Consider the following 26,773-nt stretch of genomic DNA (forward strand, 5'->3'; position numbering starts at 1 on the left):
CCATACAGAGGAGCCAGAAGCGAATGTTGCTTTCAGTAGTAACATGCACATTTTTCAGAATGCATGGGTTTCCTCCCATTTCAAATACTAGCTTCAAAATGAGGGTTTCCCCTCCAGATCACAAAAGGAGGAAAGAGTAGCTGTTCCCTTCCGTGTCTCCATTCAGAATCCAGCTCTTTGCCTCTCTTCCCAGCGCCCCCCCCAAAAACGGGATGCTGTTAGCATTCCAACACATTCCTTTTCAAAACTGCAGGTGTGCATTGGCTGTCATCTCTGATTTGGCCCTTAGGTGGCGTAAGCTGCACACCCTCTGAATGGATCTGGGTTTTGGCCTGGACAAGATGTTCACTCAAAACTCAGCTTAGCTTTTGCAGTTGATGTGACTTGCAGATCTGTTGAGCCCACTCATCAAATAATTGTTCAGATCTGGGGAGGGTAAAATTTGCATCCCCTTCGGAGCGCTGGGCTGGGTGGAGAGGTTTAAACTTTATCCACCCCACCATTCATTTTTGTTTTTTTGTGTGTGTGTTTTTGCCTCCACCACAAAAGTGAATAGGAACTGAGAATTTTGCTTGGAGTGCTGTTCATGCTGTTGGGATTGAGGCTAATGTTATTATTTATTAAATTTGTATATCACCCTTCATCGATAAATCTCAGGGTGGATCATAGCATAAAAATGCAAGATAAAAACACAAAATAACATTTTGAATATACTGGACCCCATTGCGTTTGTCTAAAAAAGGGCTATCTAAGGTATCTAACTGTTGGAGGTGCAATGGAGATAATGCTTCTCTAAAACATGTTTTTTCATTGTCCTATATTGAAAGGTTTTTGGCAGAATGTAACTGAAACTATCAACACAACTGTACGGAACAACCTTAACATTTACAGAGCAAAATGTCCTCTTGAATTGTATACCCAGCACATGGAACCTTACAAAAGGACAATGCGAGTTGACCCACAGCAAAAAGACTGATACTGATGAATTGGAAAAATAAAAATGTGGCTCCCTTCTACGATTGGATTGAAGTCTTGTACAAACTCGCAACATGTAAACGCATATTTGCCATGGACAAATTCAATGATGTTTGGAATCCTTACAAATACTGTAATAGGTTAAGATCTGGTGAAGTACAATAACAACCTTGTAAAATACACAGTTTTGGGTTCCTCCTCCCCCTTTTATTTTTCCTTCTACACGGGTTCTGTTTTTCTTTTTCTCTTATTTATGTCTCACCATGTTTAGTGCACATATAATTATGTACTTTTGGAACTTTAAATAAAGATGTTAAAAAAACCAACACAAAATGCATAATAAAAACCTAAACAAAAAAACCCAATAACAATACCTCCCTGGAATGCTCTAGCTCCTGAACCCCATAATTTTACCACAGGACGTTCTTATTTGGTGTTCCACCCTTAGTTTTACTCCATCTATAAAAAAACATACAACCACCTGTTATTGCATGGCTTTTATCACAAATGGCCCTGAAGCCAACTTTTACCAAGTGCAATTTAACAGCTGTGTAGGGTGATCTTTTAGGGCCTGTATCAGCTCTGTGGGGAACCTTTGTTTCACATTAAATTTTCCTTCTGTTCAGAGGGGTGTCGTGGTTTGGCACCATCGCACATCAACTTCCTGTTTCAAGGTGGGCCTAGCAATGTGCAATGCAAAAAAGTTGTAGGGCCCGATGGTAAGATCTGTTTGAAATACGCACTCTCAGGAAACATCCGAGACTTTCTCCCTGGAATCTTTTTTTAAAAAAAAAAAAAATTATTGAATGGTTTTATGTTATAAAAAACAATACAGCCATAGTACTACTAAATATAATTAAGAAATAAAAATCACATCCATCGATATTTAGTTTGTTATTTGTTATTTACCGTCTTATTTCCTCCCAAACATTGCATACAACAACACACATATGTGCAGACACCAACACACCCACACCCGCACAGAAATGATAATAATGAAAGTAAATATTTTTTCCCTTTTTATCTTCCAAAGTCTTTTCTTCAACTTTGACTTCCTGTCAAGTCCCTTTGCATATGTTTTATCTTACATTCGAATGTACACAAAACAATAAACCTTTCGATATAATTTTTCTAATACATTCTGAAAACGTAATAAATCCTTAATTGTAGTCCACCTCCTTTTAGTTCCTTTATCACTGGAATGCTAGCACAGAGTCAAAACTATTATTGTATTTTTGAACATATTTTTATAAACATCCCATGGGATGTTTCTCCCTGGAATCTTAGGCCTGTATCTCCCTTTTATCAGATCAGATCCAACTCCATATTGTCTGATCTGACTGACAGCAGCTTGTTCTCTGATCAGCCTTAGCTAGAGAGGCCGAGGATCAAACCTGGAATTTTCTGCCTTCAAACCCATGTGCTCTCTCGACCACTGAGTTACAACTATTGTGTTGTATAGCAAAACTGGCACATTGCAAACTGCTGGGCCTCTACTGTGGTGGCACCCCCCCTTTGAAAATTCTTCCCCTTACATATCAGATGGTTGTCTTCTCTAATGCCTTTTTGGTGCCTATCAAGCATCCTTTTCAGTGGAGATCTTTATCCCAGTCAGGTTACCTGTCTTGCATTTGAAATTAGTTTTTGTGTACCTTTTCATTTTTGAACATTTTTATTGTCAAATCAGCTTGCTTCTTAGAAAGAGATTTGTTGGTGAAATGAAATACAGTGGTACCTCTGGTGACATACGCTTCAGGTTACATACGCTTCATGTTACAGACTCTGCTAACCCAGAAATAGTACCTCGGGTTAAGAACTTTCCTTCAGGATAAGAACAGAAGTTGTGCGGCAGCAGCGGAAGGCCCCATTAGCTAAAGTGGTACCACAGGTTAAGAACAGTTTCAGGTTAAGAATGGACCTCCGAAAAGAATTAAGTACTTAACCCGAGGTACCACTATACACCGTACAGTGGTACCTTGGTTTAAGAACAGCTTAGTTTATGAACAACTTGGATTAAGAACGCTGCAAGCCTGGAAGTAGGTGTTTTGGTTTTTGAACTTTGCCTTGGAAGCAGAACATGTTCTGTTTCCTGTTGAGTGTGTCCCATTTGTAAACTGAGTCCCCCGCTGCTATGGGAAAGCACACCTTGGTTTCAGAACGCTTTGGTTTAAGAACGGACTTCCAGAACGGATTAAGTTCGTAAACCAAGGTACCACTGTAATTTTTTAAAAAATGGGTTGATCAAGGGTCTGGAAACCAAGCCTAGCTGCAGAGTGTTGGGCATGTTTGTTTAGCCTTGTAAAGAGGAGACTGAGAGGAGATACAGTCGCCATCTTCAAGTATCTGGAAGGCTGTTCTGTGGAAGATGGAGCAAGCTTGTTTTTCTCCTGCTCCTTTTTTCCTGAACCAACGAATTCAAATGACAAGAAAGCAGAATCCGACTGAACATCAGGGGAAACTCAGCCAGATGGGCGGGGTATAAATAATAAATTATTATTATTATTATTATTATTATTATTATTATTATTATTATTATAAGATTCTGATGGTAAGAGCTCTTCAACAGTGGAATAAACGGCCTCAGAAGATGGTGGGCTCTCCTTCCTTGGAGGTTTTTAAGCAGAGGTTGCATGGCCATCTGCCAGGGAGTATTTTAGCTGTGATTTCTGCACTGCAGGAGGTTTGACCCTCAGGTTCACTTTTGCCTCTACAGTTCTATGATTCTCGGTCATTCAAAACCACCAGGAGTGGAAAGTCGCTTTATTATTAGGGGAGGGGCTTGTAGCTCAGTGCACGCTCTGCATGGAAAGGTCCCAGGTTCACTTTCCAGAAAGGGCTAGGGAAGATCATAGAACTGTAGAGTTGGAAGGGACCTTGAGGATCAGCCCAACCCCCTGCGATGCAGGAATTATGCAGCTGTCCCATGCAGGGAGGGGCACGGGTGGCGCTGTGGGTTAAACCACAGAGCCTAGGACTTGCCGATCAGAAGGTTGGCGGTTCAAATCCCCGTGACGGGGTGAGCTCCCGTTGATCGGTCCGTGCTCCTGCTAACCTAGCAGTTCGAAAGCACGTCAAAGTGCAAGTAGATCAATAGGTACCACTCTGGCGGGAAGGTAAATGGGGTTTCCGTGCGCTGCTCTGGTTTGCCAGAAGCGGCTTAGTCATGCTGGCCACATGACCCGGAAGCTGTATGCCGGCTCTCTTGGCCAATAAAGTGAGATGAGACCCGCAACCCCAGAGTCCGTCACGACTGGACCTAATGGTCAGGGGTCCCTTTACCTTTTTACCCATACAGGGATCGAACCTGCAACCTTGGCATCATCAGCACCAAGCTCTAATGAACTGAGCTATCCAGGTTGACTTGCCCCAAACCCCGTGGAGCCACTACCACTGATTGTGGGCAGCAGTGAGCTAGCTGACCCCGGTGGTCTGCCTCTCTTGTGAAGGCAGCTTCCGATATTCGTCCAAGTCAACCTGTAGGATTTAAGCCAGCCTTTCCCCAGGTTTGGCTGAGCGGTTGACCTGAATGCGAAGCACAGGCGTTCCAACCCGCGACTGCTTTTGGTCTTGTGGTTTGATGAGAGGGCTGCGTCCGAGCCCGGCTGCCGGATGCCGGGTTTGGTGACTCATGTAGGGGAACAGGAAGCAAGAGGTCTGATCACCGTCTCTGTGAGCCAGTGACCACATTGAGGTCAGCTCTTTCTGCAGAGACGAGCGAGCGAGGGGAGATGGCCAGAGAGGAAAGGATCAGCTGCAGCTCCTGAGAACAACTGGAACCAGAAGGTAGGGCTGCCTTCAGGTGCCTTCTCACTTTTGCGCCTCCTTCCTCAACTCCAGACACTTCACTTCTGGGTTCTCGGAGAAATGGGGGAACCTTGGTGGGCGAAAGACTGATTTAGGGGTATTAATTTGTCCGCTGAGCAGTCACCCGCTAAGACCTTATTTCATTCCTCTGCATGAATAGCTTCTAGGATGGTCTCCAGATTCTGTGTACAGATCTGTAGGCGCAGACCATCTCCCGACTCAAACTAGTTCGTTAAGAAAATCCCCAAACTCGTTTTCATGGGTGACTCTGGGTCAGCTCCCTGCCATAGTTTATCTTAAATTTTTAAGTGTCTATATGCTTATTGCATTTATACATTTTAAATTTATTGCTGTACATTGTTTTAATTGTTTGTTTTCCTTCTGTGACTGTACCCCCAAGTGTGTTTTATAGGCTGGTTTCCAACCATAATAAATTATCTATCTATCTATCATCTATCTATCTATCTATCATCTATCTATCATCTATCTATCTATCTATCTATCTATCATCTATCTATCTAATCTATCTATCTACTATCAATCTATCTATCTACTATCTATCTATCTATCATCTATATCTATCTATCATCTATCTATGTATCTATCATCTATCATCTATCTGTCTATCTATCATCTATCTATCTATCTATCTATCTATCTATCTATCTATCTATCTATCATCTTCTATCATCTATCTATCTGGGTTCTCGCCCTTGCTCTCCTTCTATCCCATTAATGTCTCTCTTTCTACCGCCAGCCTACAATATCCTTGAATCTCTCTCCTTCTTTCCTTGTGAAAACTGAACTTAGAGGTGAGGCTATCCGTTAGGCCGTTAAAATCGAAAAATGTGCCACCAAGCTGAGCATTTATTCGTTCCAAGGTGGGAATCGCAATGAAAAGCTGCCATATAATGGAGCACACCCTTCCCTCCTAGCACGAGGGCTCTTCTTCAGCCTTGTGTCCAATAACTAGGCCATTCCCTCTCCTGGGACACTATCGGCTGACCTCCACCAACCCGGCGCCCTTGGACGCTTTGCGCTACAATTCCCACCAGCTTCTGGCTTCGTTTCAGGTGCATGTACTCTGGCTGATTTTAGGCGTGAAGGAGCTGTAGCAAAAGTCATTCGGGAAAGGTGGGCTTTGAAGAAAGGGGATGGATGGATGTCAGGGATGCAGCGTTGCTCAGGTAAATTGGGAGACAATTCCAGGTGAGCAGCAGAGGAGAGAGAGAGGAAGAGATGGTGGATTTAGTCTGCAAACCACGCCAGTGGTTACATCCCCAAGAGAGAGTAACTGCTTCTCCCATTTTTTTTTTATTTTATTCACATGTTAAAACCTATTAGTCTTTTCTTGTCCTGGTGGGGTTAGGGAGGATTGGGGGTGAGGGAAGGACTGGCTTCGGACTCAGCAGCAGAGCAGACACCAGCATCTCAAGGCAGGCCTGAGAACATCTTCCATCTGAAATCCAGGAAAGCTGTTGCCAGTCAGCTTAGATGACACGAGCTCCTAGTGGTGCAGCGATAAAACTGCTAGCACACTTGTAAAGTGAAGCAGGGTCCGGTATGGTTTTAAACTGGATGGGAGACCGTGTGTTCAGATTGCAGAGGGTTGGACTAGACAACCCAGATCTCTTGCAACTCCATGATCCTATGAGCTAGAGGGACCCAGTGATCAGCATCCCATGAGGGCTGGCTCTCAATGTTTCCGGTCACCCCAGGCCTATGATTCCAGACTTTCCAACAACAGCAGGAGAAGTCTGAGCAAGAGTCTCCAGCTTTTCCTCCTTGCTTGGTGAGCCAAGGCCTCGTGAGTTGCTTTGTTCGCTTCAAATATCCAAGCCGGGTTCGAACTGGGTGGGACTGTGATGCATTTGGATAGCGTTCGACTCCGGGCGTAAAGGCCGTGGCGGAGACCTCCCTCTTTAGGTAGTCATGTGTATTGCAAAGGGTAGTTCCACACCCTACACTGAAAGCATAATTTAATGCACATTCATAGCTTATGACTTCCCCCAGGGAATCCTGGGAACTGGCATTTACCCCTTCACAGTGTTAAAATTCCCAGTGTCTTAACCAAACTACAGCTCCCAGGATTCCTTGGGGGAACCCAGAGTAAGAGGCAGGAGAAGGGAGAGAGAGGTCAGGCTGGTGGAGAGTCAAGGGCTTCCATATCTCCTCCTGCTGCTCCACTGTCTCCCAGGACCAGCAGAGGACTGAAGTGGGAGGAGCAGAAGGTTACACACAGGCGTAGTCCAGACCCTCCAAATGTCCCTATTTTCCCAGGGCATCCCTTATTTAGAGAAGCCATCCCAAGTTCTGTTTTGATCCTGGAATATCCCGTTTTTCCTTAGAAAATGTCCCTATTTTCAATTGTGATAGGAATTTTATGGTCTTAAATATATGGTAATGTTCATAAGTGTACCAACCAAGCACATACATAGATCAGCACAGGAAGACCAGCCTGGAACCATTTTGATTCCTAAACTGAGCAAATGTTTTCTCTGCAAGGTCAAACTGGAAAAGCCTCCCCATTGTCTTTTCCTTCACAAATCCTGTCTTAAGGGTATGTCTGTGTTTGAATAGGGTGTGAGCCTGTGACCTGGCCCAAGAACTAAGTATTTATCACTACAAAAGAATGGCCAGGCTCCCCAGGCAATCCAATCAAGTAACCTGCCAGACAGGAGATAAACAACAACAGAAGATAAACAATATTAAAATTTCTGTTTTAGACCACCTTTTCTGTGACGTAGGTGTGATGTATTTAAGGGGTGGTCTTAGGTTACACCCCTTCTGTGATGTATGTATGATGTTTCTGGGGGTGGTCTTGATCTACAGGGTGGCAATTTCAAAAGTCTTTATAAGGCCTTGCACACCATTTTTCTGGGTCCCTCCTCTCTCCTGCAGGTGAGGGGAGCGCCCTGTTGCAACAGATCAATAAGGGCCAAGCCTACAGGCTGCTGTTTTGCTCCAAGTAATCCTGGTTGGTGTCTTTCTTTTTGTCCAAGGGAGCCCTCGGATTTTTCCGTTAACACAATGGAGAAATGTTGGAGGGTTTGGAGTTATCCGACCCCCGATTGGTCTGAAGGCAATCCTGAATAGAGAAAGGTTTTTTTAAAAAAAAGTTTAATGTTTTATTACCTTTTTATATATGTTGGAAGCCTCCCAGAGTGGTTGGGACAACCCAGTAAGATGTGTGGAGTATAAATAGAAAAAACATAATTATGGAATGGGAAGTTCCTATTTTCACCGGAGAAATGTTGGAGGGTATGGTAGTCTTTGCCTGCTTCTGTGCAGCTGGAGTTGGGAAGATACATGTGTTGTGGTTTGAGCTGTCCACCCACCTTCCTCTTGCATTTTAGAGGTTGTAGTTGCGGCAAGATCGAGCTATGAGCCAAGTGGAGCTAATCTGGGGCGCCTTCTCCTTGATGTTCTTAGGAGCCTTGGTCAGCATGTGCATGAAATGCCAAAGGACAGGTAAGGCTTTCCTTTGAAACACGGATCTGGATCCGTGTTTAGAGGGTTTCCCCTCTTTATATGTCCCCAGCACATTGTGAAAAACGGGCCTCATCTATGGCCACAAAGAGAAGGTTAAAGGTTGTTTTGTGTGTGTGTGTAAAAAGGTAAAGGGACCCCTGACCATTAGGTCCAGTCATGACCGACTCTGGGGTTGCGGCGCTCATCTCTCTTTATTGGCCGAGGGAGCCGATATACAGCTTCCGGGTCATGAGGCCAGCATGATTAAGTCGCTTCTGGTGAACCAGAGCAGCGCACGGAAACGCCGTTTACCTTCCCACCGGAGTGGTACCTATCTATCTACTTGCACTTTGACGTGCTTTCGAACTGCTAGGTTGGCAGGAGTAGTTGGACACAATTGTTGGGAAATGGTGCAGCTGGAAAGCTGATAGTGTGCAGGATTAGACACCTTAAGCATATGTGTTGACGAAACCACTGTTGCTCAACCTCAGTTTTGCCTATCTGTAAAATGGGCACGGTGATACTGCCCCGCCAACCACACTCTGCAAATGCACCTACCACACACAACCTTAGAATGACCCTGATTTCCCCCTTTTCATCTTCTCTTGACAAATGACAACTTTTTGTTCTGGACCATGCTATGTTACTCCCACCTTTTGTATAATTTTAGCTCACAAATGTTTGTGTTTTTCTCCTCCCTGTAGGAGGGAGACAAGAGCAGACAGGCCTGGACAGTCAGAGGAATCAGTAAGTAGCTGATCACCATTGCATGTCTGATTCTCTTATTGCTCTCTGGGGCATAAGCGTGGGCAGTGTGTATGGAGGTCCTGGGCTGCCCAAATGCCAATACGCCCCTCTCAGACTCGCTGATGTGGTCCAAGGGAAAGCAGAGCAATGCGTTCAGCACCAGCTTGGCTGCATGAGTTGCCAGAAGGGGATGTACGAGACGCCATCCACTCCAAATTTGTGTTGGGTTTGTTCCTTAGCCTTTCATTTCCCCAAAGATATCCCACAAGGCAGCAGATTGTTCTCCTTTCTCACAAATGAGCATAGCTGCAAGGCAGCACAGGTTTTGGGCCAGAGTTTTCTACCCTGCCTTAGCTCTCCCAAGTTGGCATATAAAAAAGTTTAATAAAATCAAACAGCTTACCTAAACCAGCTGAGGAGCAGTCACAGTGCCCTCAGGGAAGCAGCACATTAACCAAACACAGACTGCTTAAAGAGGTTCTATTGCAAACCAGTGGCATATAAATTAAATATCGGAAATGTTTCAGATTTTTGTTGTTGTTGCACTATGGTGCAAGAGGGTCCCTTCAGATGGCAATAATTCAGTGACATTACAGAAGCGTCCCAGAACAGCTAAAGAAGCAGAATGATGTCTGGAAGTTCCAGTACAACCCACAACTAATGTGCTATTATTGCATCAAGGACATCAGATGTCAAAGAAATAAACAACTATCTGACTTTCAGAAGACATCTGAAGGCAGCCCTGTTTAGCGAAGCTTTTAATATTTGATTAATTATTGTATTTTAATATTTTGTTGGAAGCCATCCAAAGTGGCTGGGAAAACCCAGCCAGATGGGTGGGGTATAAAGGTAAATGTAAAGGGACCCCTGACCATTAGGTCCAGTCGTGGCCGACTCTGGGGTTGTGGCGTTCATCTCGCTTTATTGGCCGAGGGAGCCAGCATACAGCTTCCAGGTCATGTGGCCAGCATGACTAAGCCGCTTCTGGCAAACCAGAGTAGCACATGGAAACGCCATTTACCTTCCCACCAGAGTGGTACCTATTGATCTACTTGCACTTTGACGTGCTTTCGAACTGCTATGTTGGCAGGAGCAGGGACCGAGCAACCGGAGCTCACCCCATTGTGGGGATTTGAACCGCCAACCTTCTGATTGGCAAGTCCTAGGCTCTGTGGTTTAACCACAGCGCAACCCGCGTCCCTTTTGTGTGGGTTATAAATATATTATTATTATTATTATTATTATTATTATTATTATTATTATTATTATTATTATTTTGCAGCAAGACACCAATCTGAAGGTGTCCCAAACCAGTGCCTTAAATTCTGTCTGGAAGCAAATTGGTAGGCAGTGTAAACAGCACAGAATTGGTGCAATGTGTGCTTTGAGTTCCAACATTAGTCTTCTACGTCCTGCACTAGTTGGCGTTTTCAAACAGTCTCCAGGGGCAGCCCCACAGAGGGCGCATTGCAGCAGTCTACTCCATAACTAAGGTCAGCTCTGTTTTCTCTCGTTCAGGGATGGGGAAGCCTGTGGCCTTCCCACTATCAGACTCCAGCTCATGTGGCCAATGGCCAGGGATGTGCAAACTGGTGTCTTAAAAGCCATAGCTGGCATGCTGCCTAATTTCATATTGGGGGGGGAGTGGGGTGGCAGAGAGAGAAGGGGTGACCTGCCCAACCTTAACCATTTCCAACCTTAACCATTTCTCCAGATTTCTGCAGCAATTTGCGATCTTTTCTTTAAAACACCTTCATGAAAATTCTTCAGCATTTTGTTGTGAATTTTTCCTAACGAATACGCCTTTGCAAGCAGTTTCTCCTAATGTGGCACATTTTTTATGTTATTTCCAATAATATGCTAATTGCTAAGCACATTTCCCCCTAATATAATGTGTAGACATTTGTGAGAGAACTGCATTTGCAAAATTTGGATAAGTAGGAATTTCAAAGGATGGCTGTGTTTCGATTCTCATAGAAGCATCAAATTGTTGAGTTGGAATGCATCCCAAAGGTCGCTTGCAATGCAGGAATAATCATATTTTTCTGAAAGTGTGAATTTGATACATTTGCCTTTAAACATGAACTGAATTTCTCCCACATATTTTTTTTACAGTAATATGATTTTTATTAATTTTTCTGTTTTACAATTTCAGATAAACGTTTTACATACTTAAATGACATCAATGACTTCCCTTCTTCTCTTTCCGTGGTTCATTTTGCATATCTTATATCCCTGCATATTTTACAAAAACTATACGAATCGGTTTTCCATTATAGCGTCCATCAAAAATGATTTACGCTGTCAAATTTATCTTAATGCAGCCAGTGTTTTCAGCTGTACTCAGTTATTTTCCATATATTCAATAAACGTTTTCCAATCTCCTTTAAACGTATGTTCTTCTTGCTCTCTTATTCTATATGTTAAGTCTGCAAGTTGTGCATATTCTGTCAACTTTAAGTTGAATTTCTCCCACATCTTTGCACATAATGAAGGGAATGCAGTCCTTGGCAGCAAAATGTTGAAAACTAAAGACCAAAGATTCTCCCTGTATCTTTTCAGTTATGGAGAGCAGCAGAGGTTTGAGGCGGTCCACTCCCATTCGAGTAAGTGTGTTCTTTTCCCCCCATTTTTTATTATTATTAAATATTTCCTTGGTTTACAAAAGTATATGCAATGTGTCTCTCTCTCCCCCCCCCCCAGTAACATTTTTTACATATCAGTTTCATTTGTTGAGACATTAGGAAGAAAAGGGGGGGGAAGGTGGAGGGGGGAACGGTGAGTGGGGGTGGGGTCGGGTGGCAATGTTTCTATTTTACTTACCTTAATATATGTGGGGTTTTGTGTCAGCGTCGCTTGTGTAGGTTCTCTGCTATTCACTTCTGTTTCTTTGGTGGTGAGAGAGGTGTGTTCTTTTGAGTTACCATATTTTTCACCCTATAGGACGCACTTTTTCCCCTCCAAAAATGAAGGGGAAATGTGTGTACGTCCTATGGGGCGAATGCAGGCTTCGCGGACCTCTCCGCAAGCAGTGGGAGCGCTCCCGCTGCTTGCGGAGAGTTGCCTGCATGCTGAAGCCTGCCCTTGCTGAGCTCAGCGCGTCCAGGCTTCGCGGACCTCTCAGCAAGCAGCGGGAGCCAGCGCTGGGCTCCCATGGCTTGCAGAGAGCTGTCTGTTTGGGGGCTGGGGTCGGCGGAAGCTTGGGCGGGCCTCCCCCGCCCCAGCCCCGCGCCTGGGGGAAAAATAATTTCCCCCCTTTATTCCCCCCCCCCCAAAAAAACCTAGGTGCGCCTTATGGGACGGTGCGTCCTATAGGGCGAAAAATACGGTAACTCCCACTGTCTGCTATAGCAAAGTGGATCCATATTATGCGTTGCACCTGATATGTGGTTTTTGGAAACCATGTTCCGTTTTGAAGGATGATGCCTTTAGCCAGCTTAGCCTGGGATTAGAGAGTTTACCATTGGGTGGTTGTCTCCACTTCTCCATCTGTGATGGAGAGAAGTCCAGAAGCTGAAGCAGGAGAGTAGAAGGAGGGAGGCCGAGAAGCAGAGATGAGTTGAGTTGGTGAAGAGTCATGAGTTTCTCCCACTCCTGCTGCGACAAGCTCCTCATCTCTCAAGGGTTTGTTCCAAGCATTTGGAGACTGTGCCTGCGTGCAGCCAAGCCCTCCTCCGCCCTTTTCATGCCTCTTCTGGTTCTGGGATGCAAGGGCAGAAAAAAGCTGGTCATAGCAGGACGGGGAGACACCTGTGATTAATTTCGAATTTACGTATAAGCTAAACAAGCTATAGCTTAGGGCTCCACTCTCTTGGGGGCCCCCCAAAAATAAAGGGGATGTACATTTCCAAAATATAAGATAAGTTCAACAATTACTTTGATAAAATACATACAGTGGTACCTCAGGTTACATACGCTTCAGGTTACATACACTTCAGGTTACAGACTCTGCTCACCCAGAAATAGTGCTTCGGGTTACGAACTTTGCTTCAGGATGAGAACAGCATCAGTGGGAGGCCCCATTAGCTAAAGTGGTGCTTCAGGTTAAGAACAGTTTCGGGTTAAGAACGCACCTCTGGAACGAATTAAGTACTTAACCCGAGGTACCACTGTATTTTGTTGTGTGCAAATGGCTTTAGATACCTATTAGGTCCATAAATTACCACATAGCATATATCCAACACAAAAAACAGCAACAATCTGTCGTTGACGAAGGTCAGCTGGACATATAAAGGGCCCCATTACCTTCAGTAGCTTAGGGCCTCATCAAACCTAAATCCGGTGCTGCCTGTGGTTCTTCACCAGCCTGACTCATCTCTGCCTCTTGGCCCATCTCTGAGTCTGCCTCTGATTCTGCACTGCTCTCTGCCACAGACTCTCCCCGCTCACTAAGCCCTGTTGCCTCTTCAGCTTCTGACACCTCCTCTTCCCAGTCTTCTGCCCCTTCTCCCCTGTCCCACCACCATTCCCTGGGCTCTGAGCCTTCTTCCCCTGGGGATTCCCCAGCTGGTTCCTTTCACCATCCCTCTGCATCCAACCAGTCCCAGGCATCACCTCCTTCTTTTGGCGGTAGCAGAAATGGCATTTCTGCATTGATGTAGTTAGTAGCATTTGAATCCTTCACCTCCAAAGGTGTGACTAACTACTTGCTGTCTCTGTCTCTCCTGTCTGTTTTCAGTGTCGAGACATGACTGTCCAAAAATCCCATGTGACATGCCAGGACGAAGGTAGGTCAGGCTGCTTTGGCAGCCTCTGAAGGAGACGGTGCTCCATCAGCCTGATGCATTTATTTCATTTTTACCCCAGTGGGCGCTTAAGGTATTGAATATGGTTCTCTCCACCCCTCTCCCTCCCCATTTAGAATATGGTTACCAGATCTCCCTGTTTCCCGGGAACAGTCCGTGGATTTACAAATCTGTCCCCGGACAAAATCCGTCCCCAGAATGTCTCCGGATTCATTTAATGTCCCCAGATTTCATTTAATGTCCCCAGATTTATATTTTAAGTGTTGTAGTTTTATTAGTAGGGAATAGATGTTGTGTGATTGGTTCAACGGCACAAGACACATCATATGGGGACTTCCGGCGAGGCAAAATGGCGGACGACACGGCAGCCAGCAGCTCCTGAAGCCAGCCAGAGCCAACTGCACTACCAGGCTGGCTCCGGGCTGCTGAGACTGCTGCTGCCACTGCCAAGGGGGAACCGGGGATGCCTGGCACGTCAACTGGGGGAACCGCTCACCCCCCCCCACAACCCAAATTGAGCCAGGAGCGAGAGTACCCAGCCACCCAGCCAACTGCTCATAGAAGAGAAGATATTACTTAGAATAGAATCATAGAATCATAGAGTTGGAAGAGACCACAAGGGCCATCGAGTCCAACCCCCAGCCAAGCAGGAAACACCATCAGAGCACTCCTGACATATGGTTGTCAAGCCTCTGCTTAAAGACCTCCAAAGAAGGAGACTCCACCACACTCCTTGGCAGCAAATTCCACTGTCGAACAGCTCTTACTGTCAGGAAGTTCTTCCTAATGTTTAGGTGGAATCTTCTTTCTTGTAGTTTGGATCCATTGCTCCGTGTCCGCTTCTCTGGAGCAGCAGAAAACAACCTTTCTCCCTCCTCTATGTGACATCCTTTTATATATTTGAACATGGCTATCATATCACCCCTTAACCTCTTCTTTTTTTAACTTCTTAACTTCTTTTTTTAAAAAAAAACACACAAACTTTTTAAAATAACTTTTTCTCTCTCTCTCTTTTTTTTTTAAGTGTTCCCGGATTCTTTGAAAAAATTCTGGTAACCTTAATTTAGAAATCAGGTACCACTGCTGAAAAGGTCCTGTGGCCAGTTACCATCTGCCTGGCCAAGCACCCAGTCTAAGCAATTGGGTAGGCTTGGGCATGCCACAATCTAGCATTCCTTGCTTTCTTGTAGTTTTTCTCCGTTTCTAAATATGTCCCTCTATATTTTAGCATAAGAAGCAAACATCCGGCCCTTCCAAGTCACCTTCGTAAGTATTCTTACTCATTTAACAGGACCTGAAAAGGCCCCATGAGCCAGACTAAACTCAGGCATAGGCTTCAATATTCTCTCGCTGGAACGGATGGGCTTTTAAAGCGTGTAAGTCCAATAGCATTGTGTCCATGATGCTGGCGTGTTTCTGTGAAACAGGCCACATGCAAAGTCTTTTTTGGTGACCTCCGCACCACACATTTAAAAAGGTCTGGGAGGACGAAAGACCCACAGATCTCACTGACTTTGGGGGTTAATGTTCAGAATTGAATGGAACCATTCTTCAGATTTTGCCCTTTCCATATTTTGCCTTTCTTTCTTTTCTTTTAGTACTGAAGTACCCAAGTGGATCTCAAAGGATAAACAAAATGTTGACAAATGCACGCATTCACATAAAATACATTTGTCAATATGTTGTGCCAGAACAATGTGTGTTTAAATAGTATTCGTATGATGTAGACTTAAAAATAAATGTTGAAATGGGGCGAGGTGGAATTATGAACGAACGCATGCCAAACACAGGCTGAAACAGGCAGAACTTCATCACACCCAGCCATGGTTTTTCTTTTCAGAAGCCTGCCCTGAGCCCAGGTATCAAAATATTGAAAAAGGTAAGTGCGCTACTTCAGCATATCGCAGGTAAAGGAAACGGATGCTGTGATTTAAGCACAGACTGGTGCTGGGTGAATTTCAGAGGGCTAGAGGGGATCCAGCCCCCTTTGGCCACTGTTTCCAAGAGACTCCAAGAGGCCAGGATTTGTCCCAAACTGGGGTGTGTACAATCAGAAGATGGACTACCCATGAAGGGTATCCCTTTCCCCATAAATGGAGTCCTGTTGTTTCTTTCATGAGTCAACAGCACCATACCCATCAAGTGTCCCTATTTTCCCTGAACATGCACAGAATTACAGAAGCTATCCCAGCTTCTGATTTCATCCGAGAGTGTCCCGTTTTCCCCCTTCCAGCGCCGCTGCCACTGAGCATGGGAGGAGAATGAGCCAGAACCTGAAGCAGAATCCTTCTGCGCAAGAGAAGCATTGCCCCAACTCTCTCACCGCCCTGTCCTGTCCCCTCTCCCTTGCCATCTTGTTTCCACACCCTGTGTGTGAGGGCTTGTTGGATAAACTCATCTCTCCATGCTCTGCCATATACTTTGGTCCCAGCACCACTGGGATTTGGAGAGGAAACCTCAGCACAGTCTTCTGAATTTTATCTCGATGGCCTTCAAACTAACGGTCACTCAATTGTACTTTCAGTGCTGCAAATGGAGCAAGATCCTGCTTATGTGTAAGTCCAGGATTGCTGTAGGCTTTGGGGGCAGGAGGGGGGTGGTTTGCTTATTTTGAAACTCTCCTGATCTCTTAGGTACAGCGGACTCCGTTTTTCCCCCTACACAGGCCACGTGAAATATTGGTCATAGCCAATACCTTCTTATAATAAATTCCACAAATGCCTCTGCACTCGACATAGCTCAGTTGGTTATAATAATAATAATTTCTTATTTATATTCTTCCCTTCCCCGTTCAGGGCAGCTAACAACAAATTTAAAACACTTAATTATAACAGCAGCATAAAATACAGTATAAAAACATGAATAACAATAAAAATCAAAAATCAATTAGATAATCCCCAGAGCTAGCTGGCTGAATTGGTCCTACTTGGGCCAGCGAGGAGACCAGGGGAGAATTAGCTGTGGGGTCTCAGAGCGGGTGATCTTCATAAAAGGGGAGGGGGAGGGAAGAGAAGGGAAATAAAAAATCAGGCTGAATTCAAATGGCGCCGATAATGCCAAGATTGCTCCCGTATGGGGCAGCTGCATATACCTTCATTGCATGGGGTTGGGCTAGATGATCCTCAGGTACCCCTTCCAACTCTTCCACGTCTATGATTCTGTGGTTCACGGTCTAAATTCAGTAGTACCATAAGGGTACATGATGAAAAGTATAATGTCACTACAACGCAACGTTAAAAAAAACAAATCGACCCAAATTAGCAGTTCCTTTAATGTACATCAATATTGAAGGGAGCATAAAGCTCTGGTAAAAAATATCCAGTAGCTTCACACCCAAAACTAGCCCCTAAACTGCCCTACATTAATATTTATCAAACTGTTCCCACAATCTTTTTGTGCCCCCTATGAGGTCTTCTGGAAGCAGCTTCCTTCGGAAGGCTTCTAGGATGAGATGGAAAGAGTGGTCCATCAAAAAATGAATTTCTTTGGCCCAGAGAGTTTCAAAATGCTTGGTGTCGTCTTTGGGGTGTAAAGCATTTCATCTATGGCCTCTGCCCTCTTCCAGTGCGTTCCTCTCACAACACCGCCATCTTGGATGGCTTTACAAGAGGATTAGACAAATTCATGGAGGTGAAGGTTACAAATGGCTACTAGCCAGTTGGCTACTAGCCAGTTGGAGGCAGTATTGCCTCTGAATACCAGCAGCTGGAAACTGCAGGAGAGGAGAGGGCTCTTGGGCAACTGGTTGGCCACTGTGAGAACAGGATGCTGGCCTCTTCTTACGTTCTTCTTAGCACTTCATCTCAGAAAACAGGCACAATAATGCAGGAGCGTAGGCCGTCTTTACTGGTCTCACATGCCCCTGAGTTTCAACTGGCCTGTAGCAGGGACCAAGCCTTTAGTATGTCAGGACAGTGCCCTGTGGAACTCTTGGCCAATAGATGTTTACCAGGAGCCATCCCTGCTCGCTTTTCTAAAAACTGTATTATTCGGACAGGCCTTTTGGGCCTAAGATTATTTTCCAACCGGCTCTTTCTGATGTGCCTGACAGCTTTATTGTAATACTGTGTTTTTAGTAATTTATTGTAATACTGTGTTTTTCGTCAGTTTGTGGTATTTCATTATCAGTGGAGGTGTCATTGATAAATAAATGTTGAAGCTGCGTAGCAAAAGCTTCCTGGGCAAGTCACAGTGCCTTTTTGGTTGCCAAAATATTGAGCTCTGGGTGGAAATCCTTCTCTCTGACTCCATAAGGATTTCCTGCCCCCCTCCCTCTTCTTCCCTCTTCTAGCAAACCAATCGCTGCAGATATTTATTACAACTGTGGGAGTTTCGTAAGGCAATCCAGCGGTAAGTGGACGAGACAAGAATACACATATGAAGGGTGTGCAGTTTGGATGTGTGGAGGGTCCTTGTGCTCAGTGCACCCAGGGGCTGGGTCGGGGGCACACGACCACATCCCTCCTCCTATATGCATTCATTTTTTATATATATATATATTTATTAAAGATTTTCTTAATACAATAAAAAACAAAAACAAAATAACATATACTTTTACAATAACCATACTTTCTTCGCTTCTTTGGACTTCCTCACATCTCTCGTTCCTGCGTTCCAAATTTTCAAGCTTTACCCAGCAATTTATCACCTTGTTTCAATTCTTATATTATAGTTTTCCAATATTGTATCCCTAATTTTAGATAATTTAACCCAAACCTTAAAAGCTTGATTTTAACATAATATTTATCCAAAATTTATCTTTTCTTATCTTTTCATTTATCTTCATATTCCTTTTAACTAGCTTGTTGGTGCCATATTGTTAATAATCTTACATCTTTCTTAACATTCATACAATTTACAATATTTTTGTAAATACAGTAGTCCTTAAATTTCTTCCAGTCCTCCTCCACACCTCCTCCTATATGCATTCAGCCAAGCACCTAATTGATACTGGGCTTCTTCTTTTATATGCCATGTTGATTCTCAAATATTTCCTCTTTCAGATGAAGATACCTACTCTTATCAAAACGTGGCTGGCCCATCAAGAAGCAGTGGGCTTGGTAAATTCTATTTACTTGGGTGTTTATCTCTCCACTTTCTAAACACCAGGCATAATTTCATCAACTCAGCCTTGTTAAGAAGGATTATAATTTGTTGTCCTGAATGGGGTAACTGTGCCCCTGAAGGACCAGGTGCGCAGCCTGGGAGTCATTTTGGACTCACAGCTGTCCATGGAGGCGCAGATCAATTCTGTGTCCAGGGCAGCTGTCTACCAGCTCCATCTGGTACGCAGGCTAAGACCCTACCTGCCTGCGGACTGTCTTGCCAGAGTGGTGCATGCTCTAGTTATCTCCCGCTTGGACTACTGCAATGCGCTCTACGTGGGGCTACCTTTGAAGGTGACCCAGAAACTCCAACTAATCCAGAATGCGGCAGCTAGACTGGTGACTGGGAGTGGCCGCCGAGACCACATAACACCGGTCTTGAAAGACCTACATTGGCTCCCAGTACGTTTCCGAGCACAATTCAAAGTGTTGGTGCTGACCTTTAAAGCACTAAACAACCTCAAAGGTCCAGTATACCTAAAGGAGCGTCTCCACCCCCATCGTTCTGCCCAGACACTGAGGTCCAGCGCCGAGGGCCTTCTGCCGGTTCCCTCCAAGCGAGCCACATGACCTTGCCCACTGGCACACACTCCATTCTCCTTCCTCTCCCAGTTTTACACACGTACTCCTGTCATAACCAGCTAGCACTGGATAGTTGTGGTGGGGAATGTGGGCCACTGTGTTACGATATGGATGCAATGCAGCTGCAAATTGCTAGCTTGAAAACATCACATGATGGAATGTTGGGACTGGTCCGTGGGAAACAGAGGGACAGTCAGTTCACAGTGCGAAGCACCGGAATTAGCTCAGAGTGTAATATGAGCTCTTCCTCTTGTTCCTGTACAGGAAGTACAGGATGTGTTAGTCACTCGACTGCTGGAGCTTGAAGAGAGCAGTCATGTTTTTGTAATGCTGCAAAGACAGAAATAAAGGCATGTAAATACGTTTCTGTCTATCTCTTTCCCCTGCTGGGGGGGGGGCAGAAAAAAGGGGGGGTGTTCTTCTCACACTGAGAAGAATCGCCTATCGCGACCTAGCCTGGATCTTGCTGGAGAATGCAGCCAGGGAGGTCAACAGGAGATCAAGCCGGGTGCCTGGAGAGTTGCCAGTTACTACTGATATAGGTTTGAATTCCGGCACACTGAGCATGCTCAGCCCTCGTTGGGCTGCTCTTTGGGTTTCCATGGGGTCGAGTCTACTGAGATATCCCTCCAGAATGTGGGTGGTGCCATTTTGGCTACATAAGGAATGGCACTCAGAGCCATTAAATACAGAGGAGTCTATGATGGGGTCGAGAGAAAAGAAGTTTGGAAGTAAGCCTGCGAACAAACAATGCAATTGTTTCAGAGCAGCCATTGCTTCTTTCCCCCAGAATCCTAGGTGCCTAACTGGTTATCTATAGGACCTGGGTGAGATTTGCTCAGCCGGCAATCTTCATCTTGTTTGACATTTTAAGTCTTTGCAGTTGTTTGTTTGTTTCTTTGCTTGTTTCTTTTTACTATTGTAAGTTGCTTCAAGACATTTTATGTAGTAATAATAATCAAATAATTTCAGCTCCCTCCCCTGACTGGATTCTCTTTCCTTTCTGTAGTCTTGGCAGATGTGGATGTTTATGAAAACAGCACGACGATCCAGATATGGAAGCACTCGCAGATCGCAGGTGAACTATGGGCTGCAAATTCTCTGAGAAATCTTAGAAATCATCTACAATCTCAATTATTTGATGACATGATGTGTGTCATGTGTGACTTGGCTAACTTTCTTGAGCTATCTGCTCTGCACCTAAAACATTTTCCTGCTTTCTAGCTATGGGACGGATTGTATTGATGTACCAGCCTGTAAAAGTAAGCCCTGTTAGCAAAAGCCAGATTTTTGTTTTTGCCCTTCTGAAAGGTGAACTAAATTTGCATCTGTGCATTTAAATTAGTACATGCAAATTTTAGGCAAATTTGTGTCTGTGCCCTGAGTCCTTGGCGATGCCCCTCCCCTCTTCCTTCCACACAAGTGCAAGGAGTTCAGAAGCTTCCACTTTGGGCTAACCATGGTTTTATGTTGTCTAGACCCAACCATGGTTAGCATTTATTATTTGTTTCAAACAAGCCAAAGCTGGCTCATTTAAACCACTTTTGTTAGTGTTAGCCTTTATTTTGGGTCTGGGCAACATGGCAAGTTGGGGTTAACTAAAAGTTTATGAATTCCTTCTCATTGCTGTATGGTTTGTTTGCATTGTACTGAACTACGGTTTAGCTGGATGGCTGAAGTCAGCTATTGATTCTATAGGACTCAAATATCGGGGAAGTTTTCCTAGGATGAACAGGACAAACTGCCCAAGACCGCTTTACTTCAGCAGAACGAAGTTGTGGTAGATCATGCCCCTAGCTAATTAGTGCATGATTGGGAGGGAGACATGTGGCAATTTTTACATCAAAAATGTCTTGGACCAACCCTGGAATGTTTTTCTCAAACCAGAAGACTCTGACGACGATGAATCAGATTACATCAATTCACATCCAAACTACAGGTAATCATTTATATGTGTGTGTGTGTGTCTGCTTATTTCTCCCTGCCTCTGGCAGACGAGTGTAAAGCAAGCTTCCACAAGCTGCTTCCCTCCAGATGTTTTAAACTACGGCTTTCACCAGCCCCAGCCAGCACATGTGGTCTCAGATTAGTGGGAGTTGTGGTCCAAAACATATGGAGAGGATGTCTGCACGCAGTCATTGTCTGCTTGAGAACTTTCGATGGCTTCTCCCTTAGCTCAATTTGTTCAGTGGTTCAGTCTTAAGAGCATGTGGTTATACCCCTAAGGTCCCAGATGCAAAACCTGCCTAATATAGAGTGTGGCAAGGGGACTCCTTGCAGTTAGAAATCTAGCACACCAAGGACAGAGCTTCAAAGCCTGTCCTTTGCCTGCTGTGCTGATTTTTTAGTTGCAGGGAGGGTTTGTTTTTGTTACTGTGAGCATTAAAAAAAAATTGCTATCCATGCCCTACAGTCTGAAGTGATCCAGTTCTTTCTGTCACCTCATACCTCTTGCATGAGTGAACTGGACTGCTGGCAGCAAGATTAGGAAAATAATAATAATAATAATAATAATAATAATAATAATAATAATAATAATAATAAAAAATTCATTTATACCCCGCCCACTCTGGGCAGCTCCCAACTGAATATTAAAAGCACAACACAGCATTAAACACTAAAACTTCCCTAAACAGGGCTGCCTTCAGTGTCTTTTAAAAGTCGGATAGTTGCTTATTCCTTGACATCTGATGGGGCACCACTACCAAGAAGGCCCTCTGCCTGCTTCCCTGTAACCTCACTTCTCACAGTGAGGGAATTGCCAGAAGGCCCTCGGAGCTGGATCTCAGTGTCTGGGCTGAATGATGCGGGTGGAGACGCTCCTTCAGGTATACAGGACCGAGGAAAGACCTTCAGCTCAGATGTTGGGGGAGCTATATAGGAAGCTGCCATATATACCAAGTGGGCTGACTTGCTCCATAGGCTACCCTGGGTAGCAGCAGTTCAGGGTTTCTCCCACCTGGAGATACCACTGGGAACTGAACCTGGGACCTTTAGCATCAAAAGCAGCTGCTTTACCACTGAGCCACAGCTCTTCCCCTTTCTGTTCTGCTGTCAGAGTAGACCACAGGTTGGCAATCTGCAGCTGCTAGTGGCCTCCATCTCCTTTGATGCCTCCCACAAAAAGAAAATGGAAGACAATGAATGGGAGTCTTTTTCCACTATAACCTAAGCTGGAAGCCACAGATACAGTATTTACTGAACAAAGGGAAAACAATACTTTACACTCTACTCCAATTTTTTGCGGCCGACGGAGCCTCCCACATTCCTTCTGCATTGAAGGTGTACCACGCAAAAGTGGTTTCCACCCTCTGTTATGCTGCCCCGCTCTGGGCCCCAGGGTCCAATTTAACATCGCTGGGGACATTGCAGAATCAGTTTCTCCGTCGCCTCCTGAAACTCCCCATGTGTGTGAGCAATGCAGCCATACATCTGGAGTTAAGGATTGCATCATTGGAGACGGTCATCTGGAAGCGAGTCTTTGGCTATTGGCTGTCCAGCTGGCATAGGCTTCCCGACCATTACCTCTTTCAGTGCCTCTGGCGGGATGACTTTGTTAACCTGTGGGTAGGAAAAATCCATGCCAAACTTTTGAGCATCGGAATTTCCCCAGCAGACTCCTTAAAGATGAACCTACGCTCAGCCAAAAGCCTTATCGAGCAAAGATTAGCAGACATTGAAAATCAACACAACCTCTCCAGGGGTGGGGGTGTCTGCTCTCCCAGGTATCACGGAATAACCCCACCACTTGGCCTTCCATCATACATGTCATCTCTTTCATCTGCACCACACCGACTTGCATTTATTTGTGCAAGGTTCAATGTTTTTCCATCGAACCTGTTGAGCTACAGATTTTCCAAGGGTTTGGTGTCTCCGCTATGCGAGTGTGACGGGAAAACAGTTGAATCTCTTCCTCATATAATGTTCAACTGTCCCTTACATAGCATAGCTAGGACTAAATTCCTGGGTATTGCTTTACTGCGCTTGGTTGGCAGACCTGTTGAGTCACATGCCGCACTGCTCTTGTAACTCTGCAGGTGGCGAGATTCCTGAATGCGGTTATCTCACACACAAAAACCACCAAAAAATTACAACAACAACAAAAACTAATCGGACAGTCATGATGAGAGTGCATGACGGATCTCGTCTCCAGTTCTCCTTTTTCTGTGAACTGTCCCTTGGATCTTTCTGGGCCCCAAGCCGTTACTGTCACTGTTCAATGACCACCCTTGCATCATGGTGTTCCCCTTCTGTTGTTAGATGTACCGGTTTTTATGCTTCTGTGTTTTTATGTTTGTACATATTTTATGGGCTAATAGCCGTAAATAAATAAATTGAAATGAATGGGTGATGGTTGAATAAGGGAGAGAAATGGGGTGTTCCACCCACTTTTCTGCTTTGACTCACTGCCACTGGTTCCTGGCCCCTGACCACTTTCCTCCAAGTGAATGAGGCCTTCATCTCTGAAAAGGTTGCCCAACTCTGAGTAAACAAGACTAGGCTGGAGTGACCTGAGTTTCTCGCATCCTCCTTCTCAAACCTTTTTTGAGCTCTGAGCCATCCTTTAGTCCAGTTCTTTCACAGCCTCCCCCATTTTGGGGTGAGGAGACCCAATAGGCAGAAAAGAAATGGGGAAAGCCTCAAACCTTGGAAGACCTGGGGATGTCCCATACAACCGGCCCAATCCAGATGCATAGAACTTGGAAGGGATGGAGATGATAATGTGTCAGGCAAGAGCTCAGGATTGCAGTTGTTTGCAAGCAGAACATGTGGCGGTGAGGAAAGCTAATGCCGTTTTTGAGTTCCTAGAGCCATGGTTTCCAAGTCAGAATAGGTAGTAATTTTACTGCAATAGAAGAAGAGGAGTTTGGATTTGATATCCCGCTTTATCACTACCTGAAGGAGTCTCAAAGCGGCTAACACTCTCCTTTCCCTTCCTCTCCCACAACCAACACTCTGTGAGGTGAGTGGGGCTGAGAGACTTCAGAGAAGTGTGACTAGCCCAAGGTCACCCAGCAGCTGCATGTGGAGGAGCGGAGATGCGAACCTGGTTCCCCAGATTACGAGACTACCGCTCTTAACCACTACACCTCTTCTGGAGCACTGTGTCCTGTTTGGGGGCCCACACTTTTGAGACTACAGATCAGTTACAACAGGTTCAGGACAGGGCAAAGGGGGGAAAGGTCTGACCAGGAAAGGTTGGAGGAATCACCTGAAGAATGCAGAGCAAGGATGATTGCAAAGTTGCAATATCTGAATGGTTTCCATATTGGTGAAGGTTGGTTTCTGGTGCTGCCCCGGAGGGCAGGACTTGATCAGATTTACTTAAGTTGCCCGCAGGGAGAATGAATGGGGTGGGTCTCTTGCAACAGAAGCAGCATCTTGACTGCAAGAAAAGTTCAACAATAGAATAAAATGACCCAAAAGGGATGGAGGATCTCTTAGTTATTGGATGTCTTGAAGCACCTGCTGGATGGCCATCTATTGGGGATGCATCAAATGGGGGATTTGACTTAAAGATCCCCTACAACTCACAGAGTCCTCTTATCTATCCACCCTCTTCCCTTAAGGTTTCCTGCCTAAGAGCTGGTGAAGAAAGCTTCAGCAGTCGTTCCTTCTACAGTCCAGGGAACCTGGCCACTTGCAGTTAGTTCCTGCCTTGCAGTTCAACTTCAAGCAAATTCAGTGACGTGCACCTCACCAAGGCAGGCCACTCTCCAAAAAGAGTCAACTGGAAAGTGTGTGTGTGTGTGTGTGTGTGTGTTAAGGGGGAGAGAGATTGTTCATAAATGAAGTATGAGCAAATGGCAATCTACATTTCATTTTCTTGCTTTATTTGTTCTGTCTGTTAGCCAGAGCAAAGTCTATTGTATTCTAAGCAGTTTAGAAAATAAAATAAACAAGCGACCCCTGTGTATAATTCACAACAAGAGATTTAACCGTTCTGCTGGGGTGGGGAATGTGTCCCAACATCTGGGAAGTTGAGGTTATTCCAGAGCAGTGCTATTTACGGTGTAATTTTGAAAGCCCCCTAGAGTGGGGGAGCCTTATGTGGGCGCTGCAATGGTTGAATAATTGGGAGTGAAATTATTGCCCTTCTGCCATCAAACACCTAGCAACAGATCCCAATACATCTTTATTCTCTCGGCCAATACAAGGCATGGACACCCATTAGCTTCTGATTGGTGAAAATATGGTTTCGGGCCCTAATTCTTCAAGTGAGGCTAAAAAATAATTCTTCTGAGTGTTGTATCTACACAGACTGGTAGCACAGTTTTGTAGTTCGTCCTGTGACAACATCTTTGCTTTCCTCCGGTGAGTTAATTGTAGCTGCGTTTGTTTTAGCTTGCAAGGCAAGTTCGACATTTATCACTTGGCAGAAAAACGAGTGGGTGGATCTCTTGTGAAAGAAACAGAGACTTCAGCTTAGTGTGGTCTGTATCTTTTCCGAGGCCCCTGTGGTCTACAAAGTGCACGTTCAGCAGTTATAAGCGGACAGGTCTTCTTATGGCTCAGTAAGCTAGTTAAGCAACAACATGAAGATAGTAGAAGCTGTTCTCCCAATGGAGGGCTGTAGGAAGTAGAGTCAACTGAGGATTGCAATTAGCACCTGTGTTTTTTAACCTGTCCATGAATGGTCCAGAACAGACAAAGATGGGGGGACCTCTGAGCCAATGAGCTTAACTGCCATGCAATTTTTCCCCACTGAACCACTGGCTTGTATTCAATGCAAAGGATCTTCCCCCTGCGGGCACGGGTCAAACTGTTTCAACAAAAGAAAAATGTTCCTTTGGGGCATCTGATTTCACTGTGGTATCACCTGATTAACAGCTAGCTGTATCCTGTTCTCCATGATCCAGATGTGACCAGCGAGACAGTCAAGTTTGCTGACAATATCAAATTGCTTGGGGTATTTAAAACAACAACAAAAGGATTATGTGACCAGGTCTACATCTATTCCCAGGAGCAATGTTAAAGATATTCCTCCAACTACTAAAGATCAGCAGATGCTTCAAATGCACTGAGTGCTTTTTAAAAAGGGCATTATGAACAGTGTTTCCCAAACTTGGGTCTCTGGCTGTTTTTGGACTACAACTCCCATCATCCCTAGCTAGCAGGACCAGTGGTCAGGGATGATGGGAACTGTAGTCCAAAAACAGCCAGAGACCCAAGTTTGGGAAACCCTGATGTAGAAGGTTAACTGAGCAAACATCCTTCATGGGAAGATAGATGTGCTACCCAGATCCTTAAAAATGGTATCATCATCAGCCTCCACAGTCACTGTGTTCACGGAAGACAATCTTACTTGGCTATGAGTGGTCACCAAAGAAGACGACATCATTA

General features: G+C 44.8%; 1 protein-coding gene across 3 annotated transcripts; it reads left to right on the forward strand.

The window, feature by feature from the left end:
* The first annotated feature begins 1,620 nt into the window (after positions 1-1,620).
* On the forward strand, positions 1,621-26,081 carry LAT2 (linker for activation of T cells family member 2). Of its 3 annotated transcripts, none has more exons than XM_081890733.1 (13): positions 1,621-1,694; positions 8,138-8,250; positions 8,955-8,997; positions 11,560-11,603; positions 13,676-13,724; positions 14,971-15,008; positions 15,583-15,621; positions 16,267-16,297; positions 18,034-18,092; positions 18,746-18,802; positions 20,439-20,507; positions 21,317-21,368; positions 25,000-26,081. In XM_081890733.1, exons 2-13 carry the CDS (start codon positions 8,163-8,165, stop codon positions 25,010-25,012), a joined length of 582 nt encoding a protein of 193 aa, XP_081746859.1. In that variant the 5' UTR covers positions 1,621-1,694; positions 8,138-8,162; the 3' UTR covers positions 25,013-26,081. The 3 variants fall into 3 exon arrangements, with proteins under 3 accessions (XP_081746859.1, XP_081746858.1, XP_081746860.1); XM_081890732.1 differs by lacking the exon at positions 1,621-1,694 and adding an exon at positions 4,622-4,758; XM_081890734.1 differs by lacking the exon at positions 1,621-1,694 and adding an exon at positions 4,622-4,758 and having other exon boundaries at positions 21,320-21,368.
* The last annotated feature ends 692 nt before the right edge of the window (positions 26,082-26,773 follow it).

Source organism: Podarcis melisellensis (genome assembly GCF_964234715.1).
Source record: "Podarcis melisellensis genome assembly, chromosome: 15".
Taxonomy (NCBI): domain Eukaryota; kingdom Metazoa; phylum Chordata; class Lepidosauria; order Squamata; family Lacertidae; genus Podarcis; species Podarcis melisellensis.

Excerpts from the sequence above, each read along its gene's own strand:
- LAT2 (XM_081890733.1), top strand. The coding sequence starts at position 8,163 with ATGAGCCAAGTGGAGCTAATCTGGGGCGCCTTCTCCTTGATGTTCTTA. Across the intron at positions 16,298-18,033 it reads GAGCAAGATCCTGCTTATGT|CAAACCAATCGCTGCAGATA; the intron begins GTAAGTCCAGGA and ends TCCCTCTTCTAG. Across the intron at positions 18,803-20,438 it reads ATCAAGAAGCAGTGGGCTTG|TCTTGGCAGATGTGGATGTT; the intron begins GTAAATTCTATT and ends TCCTTTCTGTAG.